This window comes from Cryptotermes secundus, unplaced genomic scaffold (genome assembly GCF_002891405.2).
Source record: "Cryptotermes secundus unplaced genomic scaffold, Csec_1.0 scaffold1475, whole genome shotgun sequence".
Classification (NCBI taxonomy): Eukaryota; Metazoa; Arthropoda; class Insecta; order Blattodea; family Kalotermitidae; genus Cryptotermes; species Cryptotermes secundus.
In genome coordinates this window covers 921595-934703 of record NW_019731600.1, presented here as the reverse complement: position 1 = coordinate 934703, position 13109 = coordinate 921595, and the positions used below count along the sequence as shown (strand labels likewise).

Genomic DNA, 13109 nt, shown 5'->3' with positions numbered 1-13109 from the left:
AGGATTTGGGACGTGCATGCCGCCCATGTGTTGATCCGTGTCTGCCACGAATCTCTAAGATAGAAGTGCCCGTTTTAGCGAATGAAGCAGCGCAAATTGTGGAGACGGCGACTCAGATCCCTCAATTTGCGCTGCTCAATTCAGTACCATGTTTTCAACTCAGACTGATAATAATTGTCGGAAATTGCGCTTGTTCCGTATCCCTGGTGTGCCCACGTATCTAACACGATAATTATTTCTGACACGCATCAACAAGAATAGAACGGCTCACAGCGTGATCCGTGGTGTAAAATGTCCGCTGGAATAGATACATGTGCCAGTTATTTTAGTACATGTGATTGTATTCAATTGTAGGCAAGTTATTAAAAATGGCAGAAGAAGGTGTTAAACCACGTAACTTTCATGAAATGGAACTAGATGACAGAATATTAAAGGTTAATATGTGTGTGGGAACAAGGTTGTTTGATATCAACTCGTAAGGTTAATTAAGCAATCGAATGGAACACTTGAATCATTTTCTTAAATTCTGATGTGGGTGCTTTACGAGTAGTGTTCGTGACAAGATTTGGATTCAACAAATAAATTGATCTGAATAAGCAGGTGTCGTGTTTATTTGGTTTTCAGGCAGTTGCGAAACTTGGTTGGCTGGAACCAACACCAATTCAAGAAAAAGCCATTCCCATTCTCTTGGAGGGGAAAGATGTGCTTTTGCGAGCGCGGACAGGTTCAGGAAAGACTGGAGCATTTGCTATACCTGTTATTCAGAGGATTCTTAATTCTAAACAAGTAAGTAAGCCTGTGCCAGCTTAGTAATGCAAATTATAATTATTACAGTTTAGAAATGATGCATATATATACGTTAATAAGCAGGTTTCCAGAGGTAATAATGTAGAAAAGTACAAAGTGTAATGGAACTTGCACTAAGATCTTTTCCTGTTTTGGAAAACCAAGCTCTACCATACAAATCTTCAGATGGGCCTGAAACACTGCTCAGTTTGTCACAGTCTCCAGCATATAAAGCACAGAATAAGAAGAGATCATTGTACTCATGACACAGCATGAGACTAGTATAGTTTGTCAGTGGAAAAGAAACATTGATATGTATTTGTATTTTTGTTATGTGGTTTGTTTAATTAGGCAGTCCATATTTTTAGATTATATAGCATCAGATGGTGCTATGATAAGTGAATTGGAAATAATCTGAGAGGAAACAGACAAGGCCTAATTAGAGATAGTATTTCAGCATTTTCCATGAAAACTGGAATAAACCATGAGAAAACTTCCTCAAGATAGTGGGTCCCTCAGCTGAAATTCATATCAGGTACCTCCCATGTAGAAGTTGAAAGCATTATTGCTTGAGCCAGCTTGCTCAGCGATACATATTCATATTGAGGTTTTTGCACATAAGAGATTTATTTAAATTGTATCAGTAAACATTAAACATTAGCCCAGTTGTTCACATATCTAATTTGTGTTTCAGAGGTACAAAGTGCAAGTCTCGGCCAATCATTGACGGACAAAGTTTTTTCTTTTTTAAGTTCTTGCATGTGTATAGGAGTCGGGATAGCTCAGTAGCTGTGGACAGGACGGATGGAGTTCAGTTCCTGGCAGGGGTGGGAGATTTTTCTGTACACCATACCATCCAGGTTGTCTCTGGAACCTACCTGGGTCTTTCCCTGGAGGTGGGGCATTCAAGTCGTGAAACTGACTGCTCTCCTCCATCTAGTACCAAGATCAAGAATGGTGGAGCTATATCTTTTTTTTTTAGTGCTAGTGGGGTGGGACTAAGTCCCTTGTACTGCGGCCATTTCTGGCCTATTGTACCAACCCCAGATGATAGGTAAGGTTGATTGTGGAGCAATTGGTGGAATGAAGATTGGCAAGGGAAACCGAAGTACTCAGAGAAAACCTGCCCCAGCGCCACTTTATCCACCACAAATCCCACTTGACCAGACCCAGGGTCGAACCTGGGCCGCCACAGTTGGAAGCCAGTGACTAATCGCTTGAGCTATGTTGCGGTCGGAGCTATATCTTAGTTCACCTATGTGTCTTCATAGCATATTGCGTAATTAAGCATAGGGACGAGTTTATGTTTATACAGTTATGATCATGTTACCTTGAGAGAATATTGGATAAAATTTTGTATGAAGTTGATAGCAGTGCTATCCAACGATAATTACTACAATCAGTTTTATCACCCTTCTTGTAAACTAGTACAATAATAGACTTCTTCCACTGCTCAGACTATACTTCTTTATTCCAAATAGAATTAATTAACTTATTGATCTTAAAAATATAATATTTCATCTTCTTGAATAAGTTCTGCCAGAATTTGATCACTACCTGGCAATTTATACCTTTTCAATTTTGCAATAGCAATTTCAACCTAAAAGGGCTAGGATCAGGGACTAATGGCTGATCTGTATGTATTTCTGCCTACCTAATATAATGGACCCTATGTACATTCAGTAACTGAGAGTAGTAGTAATTCCACCCGTTCAAAATGTGGGAATCTGCAAGCAGATCACCAGTCTCATCCATCAATAAGTTTCTTCTGAGCCATGTTTACATATGGCTTGATGGTAGAGTTGTTTTGGTACCACTGGACGGCTGGGCACTCACCTTTCCCTATTCCCCTCCCCTCGGTGCTTCCTATGTTGCATAATATGCTCTGCATTCCAGTATATCACGTGATCTCCCCCCTTTGTCCAGCTGTTCTAGTATATTCTGCCAGCTTGGTCCAGATACACAGAGTGAGGACCTATCTCAGTGGGTTACAAGCAGTCACAGAGGTAGGTCAAAATTCAGTTTCGAAAGAATACTCAAAATTCTGTTTTGGTCTGTTGTTTTGACCGTCTGGGGCTGTGACTGCCTTGCGGGAGAGAGATAAATGTTGAGCGTTCGGTTAAATATTGTAATATCACTGGGGCTTACTTAGTGCCCCTTTTGTATGGTAAATATTTTCTTCTGCATATGTACATTGTTAATTGATTCGAGTTTAGATGTATGTTATGGTTTTTTGTATTGATCGGTGTTGCCCCAGGATTGTGTTGCTGGGGCTAGTTAATGAGATTATAAGAAGGTAGTCATGTATTTCTAGACAAGAGGCTGTCCAATGCTCCGAGTTTTTGTCAACTGCATATTATTGTACTTTTTGTTTGTGATTCATTTTGTACTCTACAAGCAGCCTAGCGCAAGAGTGTGTAATAATATTGGATTTGTTGATACGAGTGTTTAGTTACTGTTATTTAATTTTGTGTTATTGTCGTCCTTGTTATTAAGTACTTAGCACTGAGGAAGAGCCTTTCTCTGAATCACTGCTAGCTTGGACATCCCATTCTACTTGGGGGGGGGGATTTGGAACACGAGTGAATCAGGGACAATGGCAGCGATCCCCCTCCTGGAAATTCAGTAACATAAAGAGGGGAGGAACTCCTCACTTCCAGGTTGGTAGATCCTCTTAAAGTCATTTGTTCCTCTATATAGGTCCCTAATGTTCTTGTTCTTGCTGTCTGTTGCAAGCTCATCAGTTTTGTCTTTCAGATTTTTTATTCCTGAAATGCCTGCTAGTTTCACATCTTACATTGTTCAGATTATCCCTGTCCCCACCCAAGTGAAATAATTTGGGAATTGACATATTGTGGTATTTGTAATTTTTAAATGTTTCAGATGTCAAAGGAGCAAGATACAAAAGCCCTCATTCTTGCACCAAGTAAAGAGCTTTGTCAACAAATACATAGAAATTTCATGGAGTTAACTACAAAATGTACCCGTGAAATTTGCTGTGTCGATATATCACCTCAAGTAAGTAATTCTGTTCGTCTCTAAGTATGGAGATATCTTTGTACTGTAGGCCATTAATCCACCAGCTTGTATTTTTTCTCCTATACTAACTTGAGATGTCATGGTAGTTCGGAGGTATGTCTTAAAGTAACCTACCTAATGGACTGATATGGTGACTTGCTTTTTGAATGTGCCCAATTTGAATCCCCGGCCTGGGATCAACTGTATCATCAGAACTTCCTTTGGTTTTTCTCAGTCCCTCAAGGCAAATACCAGGTTAGTACCTCCAAACATCATGACAGCTCCCTCCCATATTCACCATTCACTACTATTTTGTCTTGCTCCATTTGATACTACATAGTGTTAGTATTTAAAACATTATAAAATATCTGAACTTGAAGTAAATTTAGTGATTTCCTCAGGAAAGTTGTTCCTGGTCTTTATAGGCTTACAGGCCTAAAATTATTGTGAATAGTGTTCAAGAGTAATTACAGTATTATAGTGAATATGTCATTTCTGTTCTTTAGCAATTATGTTTTCTGAAAGGTGTATGTAGACCTTCATCCTGAAGACCGTAGACTAATGCTAATCAAGTATAAGACCATATGTATACAGTTATACAACCTATGTTTATTGACACAGTTTATAAATGGAGTGACATGATGCAGCATTAAAACCCTATCCTCATGAACAATGTAAACAAGAAATGTGTTATCTGTATGTAAAATAATTGAATATTTTACCCTCTGGATCCCATTGAGGAAGATGTCTAAGAGTATTCCTCTTAAAATTACAGTTATTCCAATGTTACAAGTATAGATTAGAATACAGGTTTTCATGTCATAAAATATTTTATATCATATAAAATTGTAAAATATTTGATTGAAGTACTGTATTCTAGCCTGACCCTGAGGTAATACGTATGTGTGTCAAAGATTTGGTGTATTGTAGTCACTACATAATGTTGTATATAAGCTTTATTCAGGTCACACATACAGTGAGTTACTGTTTGGCTATTTGTTTTAGCCTTGCTTGGGCCCATAGTAACATTAGTGAGATTGTAAGTTAGTGCTATACCACCATTCCGGGAACTTTTTTACTCCCCTCATATTTGATATACATGTACACCAATATAGCTTATAGATCATTAAAGGTCGCAGTGTGAGGACCAGTTTTTATGGCTCACCCCTCATATTCATACACCACTATACTTATTATCNATTGTGATCATTAATTATAGCCGTTAGTTGTAGATTGTTCAATAAACCAGTTAACGATCTCTACGGCGTATTCAGTAACGGAAACACGTTACAATATATATAAGTAATAACTGATGTGATCAAGAATTTTACTTCTAATATGAGGGTCGTACTGAAAGTCATGAGCAACAATTTTTTATAAAGTAACACGCTTTATTATTGACAAACCAAAGACACTACCTCAGTCTACAGACCTTTCTTTATTTTTCCACATAATCACCACTCCTTTATACACATTTCTCCCAGCGTTCTGGGAGTTTGAAAATTCTCCTTCTGTAAAATTCCGTTCCAGCCATCTGAAGACACTGACGCACTGCTTTCTGAATTGCCTCCCTTGTCTCAAAACGTCCATGCATCTGATCCTTCACAAATCCAAAAAGATGGTAGTCGGAGGGTGCCAGATCAGGCCTATAGGAGGGGTGTGAAGAACTTCCCACCCCATCTTTGCAATTGCTTCCATGTGACCTTTGTGGTCTTCGGTCAATAACCGCGGGACCCAACGAGCACAAACTTTACTATAGTCCAAGCTTTCAATCGTCTCCTGTACTGCATTGTGCCCTATTCCAAGTTTCTGGGCTATTATGTCCACAGTCACACGTCTGTCATCTTGAATGATCTCATCCACTCTTTCCCTGTTGCATTCAGTTGAGGCTGTTCGAGGACGACTGCTCCGAGGCTCACGTTCAATGCTGGTGTTCCCATCTTTAAAATGTTTCACCCATTTTCGAACACTGCTTGCACCCATGCGCACACTTCATAAGCACGCTGAATTCAGAAAGCGGTGCGTTAGTGTCTTCAGATGGCTGGAACAGAATTTTATAGAAGGGGAATTTTCAAACTCCCAGATTGCTGGGTGAAATATGTACAAAGAAGTGGAGATTATGTGGAAAAATAAAGAAAGGTCTGTAGATTGAGGTGGTGTATTTGGTTTGTCAATAATAAAGCATGTTACTTTACAAAAAATTGTTGCTCATCACTTTCAGTATGACCTACATACATTGATTTAATTTAAATTAAATTTTAATGTAACACATTTATGTATTATCGCGTGTATGACTGTAGATGGGGTTTGGATTGGTGACTTGATTTATTGAGCACTTATACACCCACAACTTGTACCTACACTTTACAGATCACTGACACACACAGACTAGTGTCCTCAGTCTATTACAGTCTCCACTAGCCATCTCCTGGCAACAGATTTTAACACAGGAATTACAACGGTCTCTCTGAATTACACACTCCAGATATCACACAAAAAAAAATCTTCTCTTGTCTTTACAGGCAGACTTTCAACTGAGCACTCTTGTGACTAACTTGCAGGCATTTCACACCAACCTCCTAGTCTTCTCATCACCACCTGACTATCAACTGAGCACTGTTGCAACTAACTAGTTGCCCCAACTGTCCAAATTCCTCCTGAGACACGCAGCAGGTGGCTTGGGTCGAGCTTGAAGCCAGCTGCCCATCAGTAAATCAGTCAAGTTAATGTATAACATGAGACTGGGTTCTTTAGAAATTCTAAAGTTTGACAGGGGAAGTAATAATTTTAGCAGTCGTGTTATGCTGCCCCCAGTTCCAGTTTGACAGCCACACAGCAGGTGGCAAAGTTCACCCCTAAACCCTGCACGCATGGGTATTCCATTTTATAATTGGAGGGGAAGGATTACACAGCCTCCCAGCTTGCCTGGTCTAGCAAATCAAAATCTGAAGTGGGACGTCCTTTGCCCGAATTTCTGGGTAACCAGGGCAAATATTTACCATTGAGAGCATGCTTGGTGGAGAACTCTGAAATTTACATTCACTGGGGGTACACGTGTCCTGACCCCCGTATATACACTTTGTGGTTCCTATTGACTAGATGTATTAGTACCCAGTAAAGGAGCCCAAGTCCACCATTCAGTTAAGTGGATCACTACGGCGCAGTTATCATTTGAATAGTGCAATTCGAGTAAAGACTTTAAACAGCTAATTGGTTTTGAGTGTTGACCTTCCTATGGCTGAAGCCCCCCTAATCACCTAAATCATGGCCAGTCAACTCAACCTGAGATTATTTGAATTTCTCTGCCGGCGCTAGTAACACAAAAGAACAGCTACACCACGCACCTACCTCTTGGTCTTCCAAGTGGTCTCTTTCCTTCCGGCTTTCCCACCAATATCCTATATGCATTCCTCTGCTCCCCATTTGTGCTACATGCCATGCCCATCTCACCCTCCTTGATTTGATCATTCCATTTACACCTGGAGAAGAATACAAGTTATGAAGCTCCTCATTATGCATCTTTCTCCAACCTCTTGTCTCTTCATCTGCCTTTAGTCCAAATATTCTCCTCAACACCCTGTTCTTAAACACCTTCAGTCTGTGTTCCTCTCTTAATATCAGAGACCAAGTTTCACACCCATACAGAACCACAGGCAAAATTTTAATTTTGTGTATTCTAATAATTATGTTTTTTAGACATCAGATGAGAAGACAGGAGTTTCTGGACTGAATGGTAGCAAGCGGTACCCGAGTTCAGTCTCCTCTTAATTTCCTCCTGAATCAGGTTGTGATTTGTTACAGTCATTCCCAAATATCTGAACTGTGCCACATTTCAGAAACATCTGTTAGCTATCTTTATGCCATGATTTTGTCCTGCATTCTGGTGACAATACAGCAACATATACTTAGTATTCTCTGTGTTTACTTCTAAACCAACCTCCTTAATAGTGTCAGTTAAAGTTTGTGTGTTTCTCTTTATGGTATCTATACTATCACCCAGTAGATTCACATCATCAGCATAGACCAGCAGCTGATGTGTCCCATTTAATTTCAGTCCCACCTGGTTTTCTTAGACCCTAATGGCATATTCTAAAGCAAAGTTGAAAAGGAGTGGTGATAAAGCATCTCCTTGTTTTAGACCATTCTGGAGATGAAAATTATCGGCCAAATGTTTACGTATACTGACTTTACCATACATTTCATTTAAACACATTTTAATCAGCCTAACTGGTCTCATGGTTGCCCAAACTCTATCAGAATATTGTACAGTGCTTCCCTCCTAACTGAATCATAGGCGCTCCTGTAGTCTGCAAATAGCTGATGTACTGTCTTACCTGATTATGTATAATGTTAATGATTGGGTGTATCACTGAACAGCTTCAGCTCCCACGTCAGATTTCTACAGCATGAAAAGTCAATAAGTCTTAACTTTTCATATTCATGTCACAGTTGCACCTTAGTATGGCCTTTCTGACATGTTATGACAAAGTTTGTAGTTCAGATTTCTCATGCCTCTTCTGTATGCTGAGTAACATAGGTAAACACAAGCTAGAATAATTTTTGCTATAATTTTTTCTGATATATACTACCATAAGAGAGACATGCAAAATTTGTAATAGATCAGCAGTCAGTTGTGCCATAACATGCAAGCTACTGTACTAAGGTGCAGAGATCTACATAGTGTGCATGGAAGTGTTAAACTCTATATACAGGGTGTCCCAGGAGGAATGTGTCAAACTTCGGGAGGGTGTTCCTTATGTTATAGTACGCTGATATAACCCAAAACACCTGTGTCCAAAGTTGAACAGTTACGGAGATAATGGCCCGAGAAAAGTGTGGTCTTCTGGCGAGTCCACGTACTGTACCTGTCAGCTGGCATGTCTTATCTACTTTTGTCCTTGAGTGTGGTGATGGCAGCTTACATTAGCCCCATACACTCGCATACCAGAACGCGCAGTCAGCAATGTTACGTCAGCGCTTGCCATTTATGTGTCATGTATAGTGCTTGGAACTCTTAACGACAACTTTGACATGGCGTGCGAGTTTTTTGTAGTTCAATTTAATGGCTTCATGTCACTCACAAGTTAGTTTGATGTTATGTACATTATTAACATTACAGAAACCACATATTCCTGCCAGTTTTAATATGTATTTTATAATCAACAAGTGTGTAACACCGGTCAAAGTTTCACACTTCTCTGGGCATTATCTCCGTAACCGTTCAACTTTGGACATAGGTGTTTTGGGTTATATTGGCATACTTTAACATGAGAAACACCCTCCTGAAGTTTGGCACATTCCTCCTCGGACACTCTGTATAGCTGTCCTGTTCATTCTTGTAACTTGTAAAAATATGTTGCCATCAATTCCTTAGGTAGATGTTTCTGCGCAGCGCCATCTTTTGGTTGAACGTCCCGATATTGTTGTGGGTACACCATTGAGGGTATTAACTCACTTGAAGGCTCGAAATCTCAAACTGAGGAACTCGCTTGAGATTTTGGTAGTGGATGAAGCTGATCTTGTGTTTTCATTTGGATATGAATCTGAGGTGAAGGAGGTCTTAAGGTAAACTTTCTTGTGCAGCATCCTGTGTTTTTTTCCTTAATAGTTAACTGTTTTAAGCCTGATGTTCATCTGCGTAATATTTAGAAGTTCATTTCATACCTAACAGAAAACACACTGCATCTCTGTTAGAAAGACAAACCGATCCATGCTGTTCATGGAAATAATCACTGTTTATTCTGAGAACCATAGAAAACCCAGATACATTGTGGGAAAATGCAGAATTCCTTAATGTTAAAGCAGGTGATATATGTCATAACTAGGGCCCGGATTTTTTTTAAATGCATATTTTGTGGGTTTTTGGTCATTATTGCATGTTCTAAATGTAAGAGCATATTTCTGCATATATGTTTGAAATTAAGGATAATTTTAATATTCTCTAACAAAATCGGGTTTTCCTGTGTTTTGGACATCACTTGCCAGTTGCTATTCACAACTCTCTGAGTAACAGCACTATTACCACTTACAATATAAGCAGGTAGCTTGGTTATTTCGAAAGGGATGGGCTGGGATTCCACTGACCACCACAGCAGACAGTAGCATCAGAGGGTTGGTCTCAAGAGAAACCTCTTCAGTTAATATGTTACTCTTTTCTTTAATAGTCTGCATAAAAAAAGTGTTTGCATACTGAAAATGCCTAAAGAAAAGTGCAGCAGTAGATATTTAAAAAATTGGTGGGTGTCGGGTGTACTGTCAAGTTTGCACAAAGGAAGTAAAATGTAAAAAGAAATTTCAATTTGAACAACAATCAAGAACGACTGCACATATTACGGCAAAGAAGGGGAAGAAGAACAGCACACCACAACTACTGCTTCTTACACAGGTCAAACCCAAGTCCTCTGTTAATACATTTTCAGCCGATCTTTGTAAGGCTTTAGTATGCAGCAACATTCCATGGAATAAATTAAGCAGTCCAGTTGTGTGATCATTTCTGGAGAAATATTGTGTACTTTCTGACATTAGAGGGAACTGTATCTGGATATCGATGGATGAGGCAACCGATTTATGTGGCCGATACATAGGAAATTTCGTAGTTTGTAAGCTACATCCAGACGAACCCGGCAAGCATCATCTTTTTGCTTGCAAAGTACTAGAGAAAACCAAACATAGCACACTAATAAGATTTGTAAATGATTGTCTGCGACTACTATGGCCATCTGAAATTGAGAATAACTGTTGTAAGGTGCTTGTATTACTCACAGATGGAGCTTCCTATATGCTGAATGTAGTGAAGGCCTTACAAGTATTTTATCCAAATCTTATACACGTAACCTGTTTAGCGCACGGGTTACACAGTATTGCAGAAAAAATATGCGCACAGTTTCCAGCTGTTAATGATTTAATTGCAAGTGGGAAGAAACTGTTTCTGAAAGCACTGGATCGTGTCCAGTTCTACAAAGATTGCCTACCTCAGGTTCCTCTGCCACCTGAACCTGTCCTAACTAGGTGGGGGACATTGTTATCCACAGTTTCATTTTATCAGGAGAATTTCAATCAAGTAAAAGAAGTGGTTGCAAAACTTTAAGATGAGTATGCATGTGTCCGTGAAACAAAAGTTGTGTTTGGAAGTGATACTGTTTATCAAGATGTGAGTTTTATCCATGCACATTTTTCTACAGTTTCAAAAGCCATTGAGAGCTTAGAATCTTGTGGTGCACTCCTTCATGACTCACTTGAACTCGTTCAGAAATCAACTTGTTCACTGAATTCTGCTCCAGGCGAAATTTCAGAGATGATTAAATGCAAGTTAGAAATTGTGTTGAATTCAAACCCAGGACTAAAAAAGATTCAGTCAGTTTGTCAGTACTTGAGTGGAATTAGGGTATCTTTGCCAAATGAATGTTCCTAACCTTCGGCGACAGTATATAAATACTGTCCAATCACGTCAGTTGATGCAGAAAGATCATTCTCAGCCTATAAACTTATTTTGACAGACAATAGACGTAGTTTGTCTCCAGAAAACACTGAAAGACTTCTAGTTGCCTATTGTGATGCTACTTTCTGCAGTGAATGATACATGTAAGTAGGTGAGTCTGAATAAAGCGACCTGTTTCTTAAGTGCATATTGTTTTATTTTTGGTGCATATTTTCCCCGCTTTTTAGAGCATAAAGATCTGGGCCCTAGTCATAACCACTGTGCTTTAAAGGGTTAAGGTAATGTGCATGGGATTAAATGGATTGAACTGTCACAGGATATTGTTAATTGTTTTGCTTTTGTGTTTCTGGTATTAATCCTGGTTCTGTTATCAGAGAGTTTGTTCGGCTCAATAGCAGTAATTAGGAGAACCATCTGTGTTCTTCGTTTATCAGATTTTGAAGTTGGTTTCTCTGTGACTGAATTTTGAATTATACTTTTTATTGGCACAACCAGATCTACAGTTTGAAACTTATTTTTCTCTTTTATTAGTTTCTTGCCTCTCTCTCCCCTGACACAACAAAACCCTGCTTCTGTTTTCAGCCACTTTCCCCCTCCCTCACCACTGATTTCCCATGTAGACTTGCCCCCCCCCTTGCGGATTTCTTATTTTTCCTTCTACCCTGAAGATTGAGGCGATACATTCCTCCGAAACGCCGGTTAACACCACATCTGCACAGTGCCACATCCCAGAAGACTGCTTTCTTCATAGTCACTGCCGTGAAAACCTCAAATCTTACATTTGATATGCCTGTTTCAAAGCAGGTATGGATGAACCAACATAACACTGCATTTACTTGTGTATGTTATAGTTACTTGCCTAATGTCTACCAAGCAACGCTGGCCAGTGCTACTCTATCAGAAGATGTGCTGAGCTTGAAAAGCTTAGTATTACACAATCCTGTGATCCTGAAACTTCAAGAACCGGAACTCGCACCAGCCTCACAGCTGTCACACTACCATTTAGCTGCTGAAGAAGATGAAAAGGCAGCTATTTTATATGCATTACTGAAGTTGCATCTTGTACGGGGAAAATCCATAATTTTTGTCAACTCAGTGGATAGGTGTTACAAGTATGTAAAATTTACAGTTAGCCAGACGAGTGAAGTAAGAGATGTTATACATGTATCTGCTTTTCTGTGTGTATGTTTGGATATTTGTGTACCATATTTAATTACAGCGTATGAAGTGCAGAGGTTTTTAGCTGTGAATGAGACAAGAGAATGTGTATGATTATGATAATTTCACAATAATTCTGGAGGAAATATAAAAATGGATGGAGCAATGTGTGACTCATTTAGCATCTACATTACCAATAGTAGTGAATGCACTATGCAGAAATTGAATTGACCACAAATTGCATTGCTGGATTCCAACTTAAGAAAAATAATCCTTTATTTTGAGTGTCATTAACACCAGCTGGAAGTTTTAACTGTTGAAAAGAAACTGCTTTTCTCTAAATGGTTGTTTTAGTTAATTTCTCCATGTCATTTGTAATCAATTCGTCTGTTTGTCTATTTTTAAAGGGAAGTTTAAGGTGTNGAAGATTAAGCTGTTCCTTTGTTCCTTGCATTCCTTTAATGTATTGTACACACTGTTTGGTGATAGCCTGCATGAATATTGCTTTTTTCATTATGACATTTTGCTGTTCATTCATTCATTTATTTACAGTCCTGGACCTTCCTAATGGCATATTCTAAAGCAAAGTTGAAAAGGAGTGGCGATAAAGCTTTTCCATGTTTTAGACCATTCTGGATAGGAAATTTATTGGACGAACGTATACCTATATGGACTTTACTATACGTTTCATTTAAACACATTTTAATCA

At 39.0% G+C, this 13109-nt stretch overlaps 1 protein-coding gene across 1 annotated transcript in view; it reads left to right on the top strand.

Moving 5' to 3' along the window:
- The first annotated feature begins 276 nt into the window (after nt 1-276).
- The window catches only part of LOC111867275 (probable ATP-dependent RNA helicase DDX56), a 26168-nt gene continuing 13335 nt past the window's right edge, over nt 277-13109 (top strand). The window contains exons 1-5 of the mRNA XM_023856981.2: nt 277-434; nt 625-786; nt 3670-3804; nt 9179-9369; nt 12094-12354. Of these exons, the coding sequence (XP_023712749.1) occupies nt 369-434; nt 625-786; nt 3670-3804; nt 9179-9369; nt 12094-12354 (815 nt within the window). The 5' untranslated portion in view covers nt 277-368. The remainder of the gene's footprint in view (nt 435-624; nt 787-3669; nt 3805-9178; nt 9370-12093; nt 12355-13109) is intronic.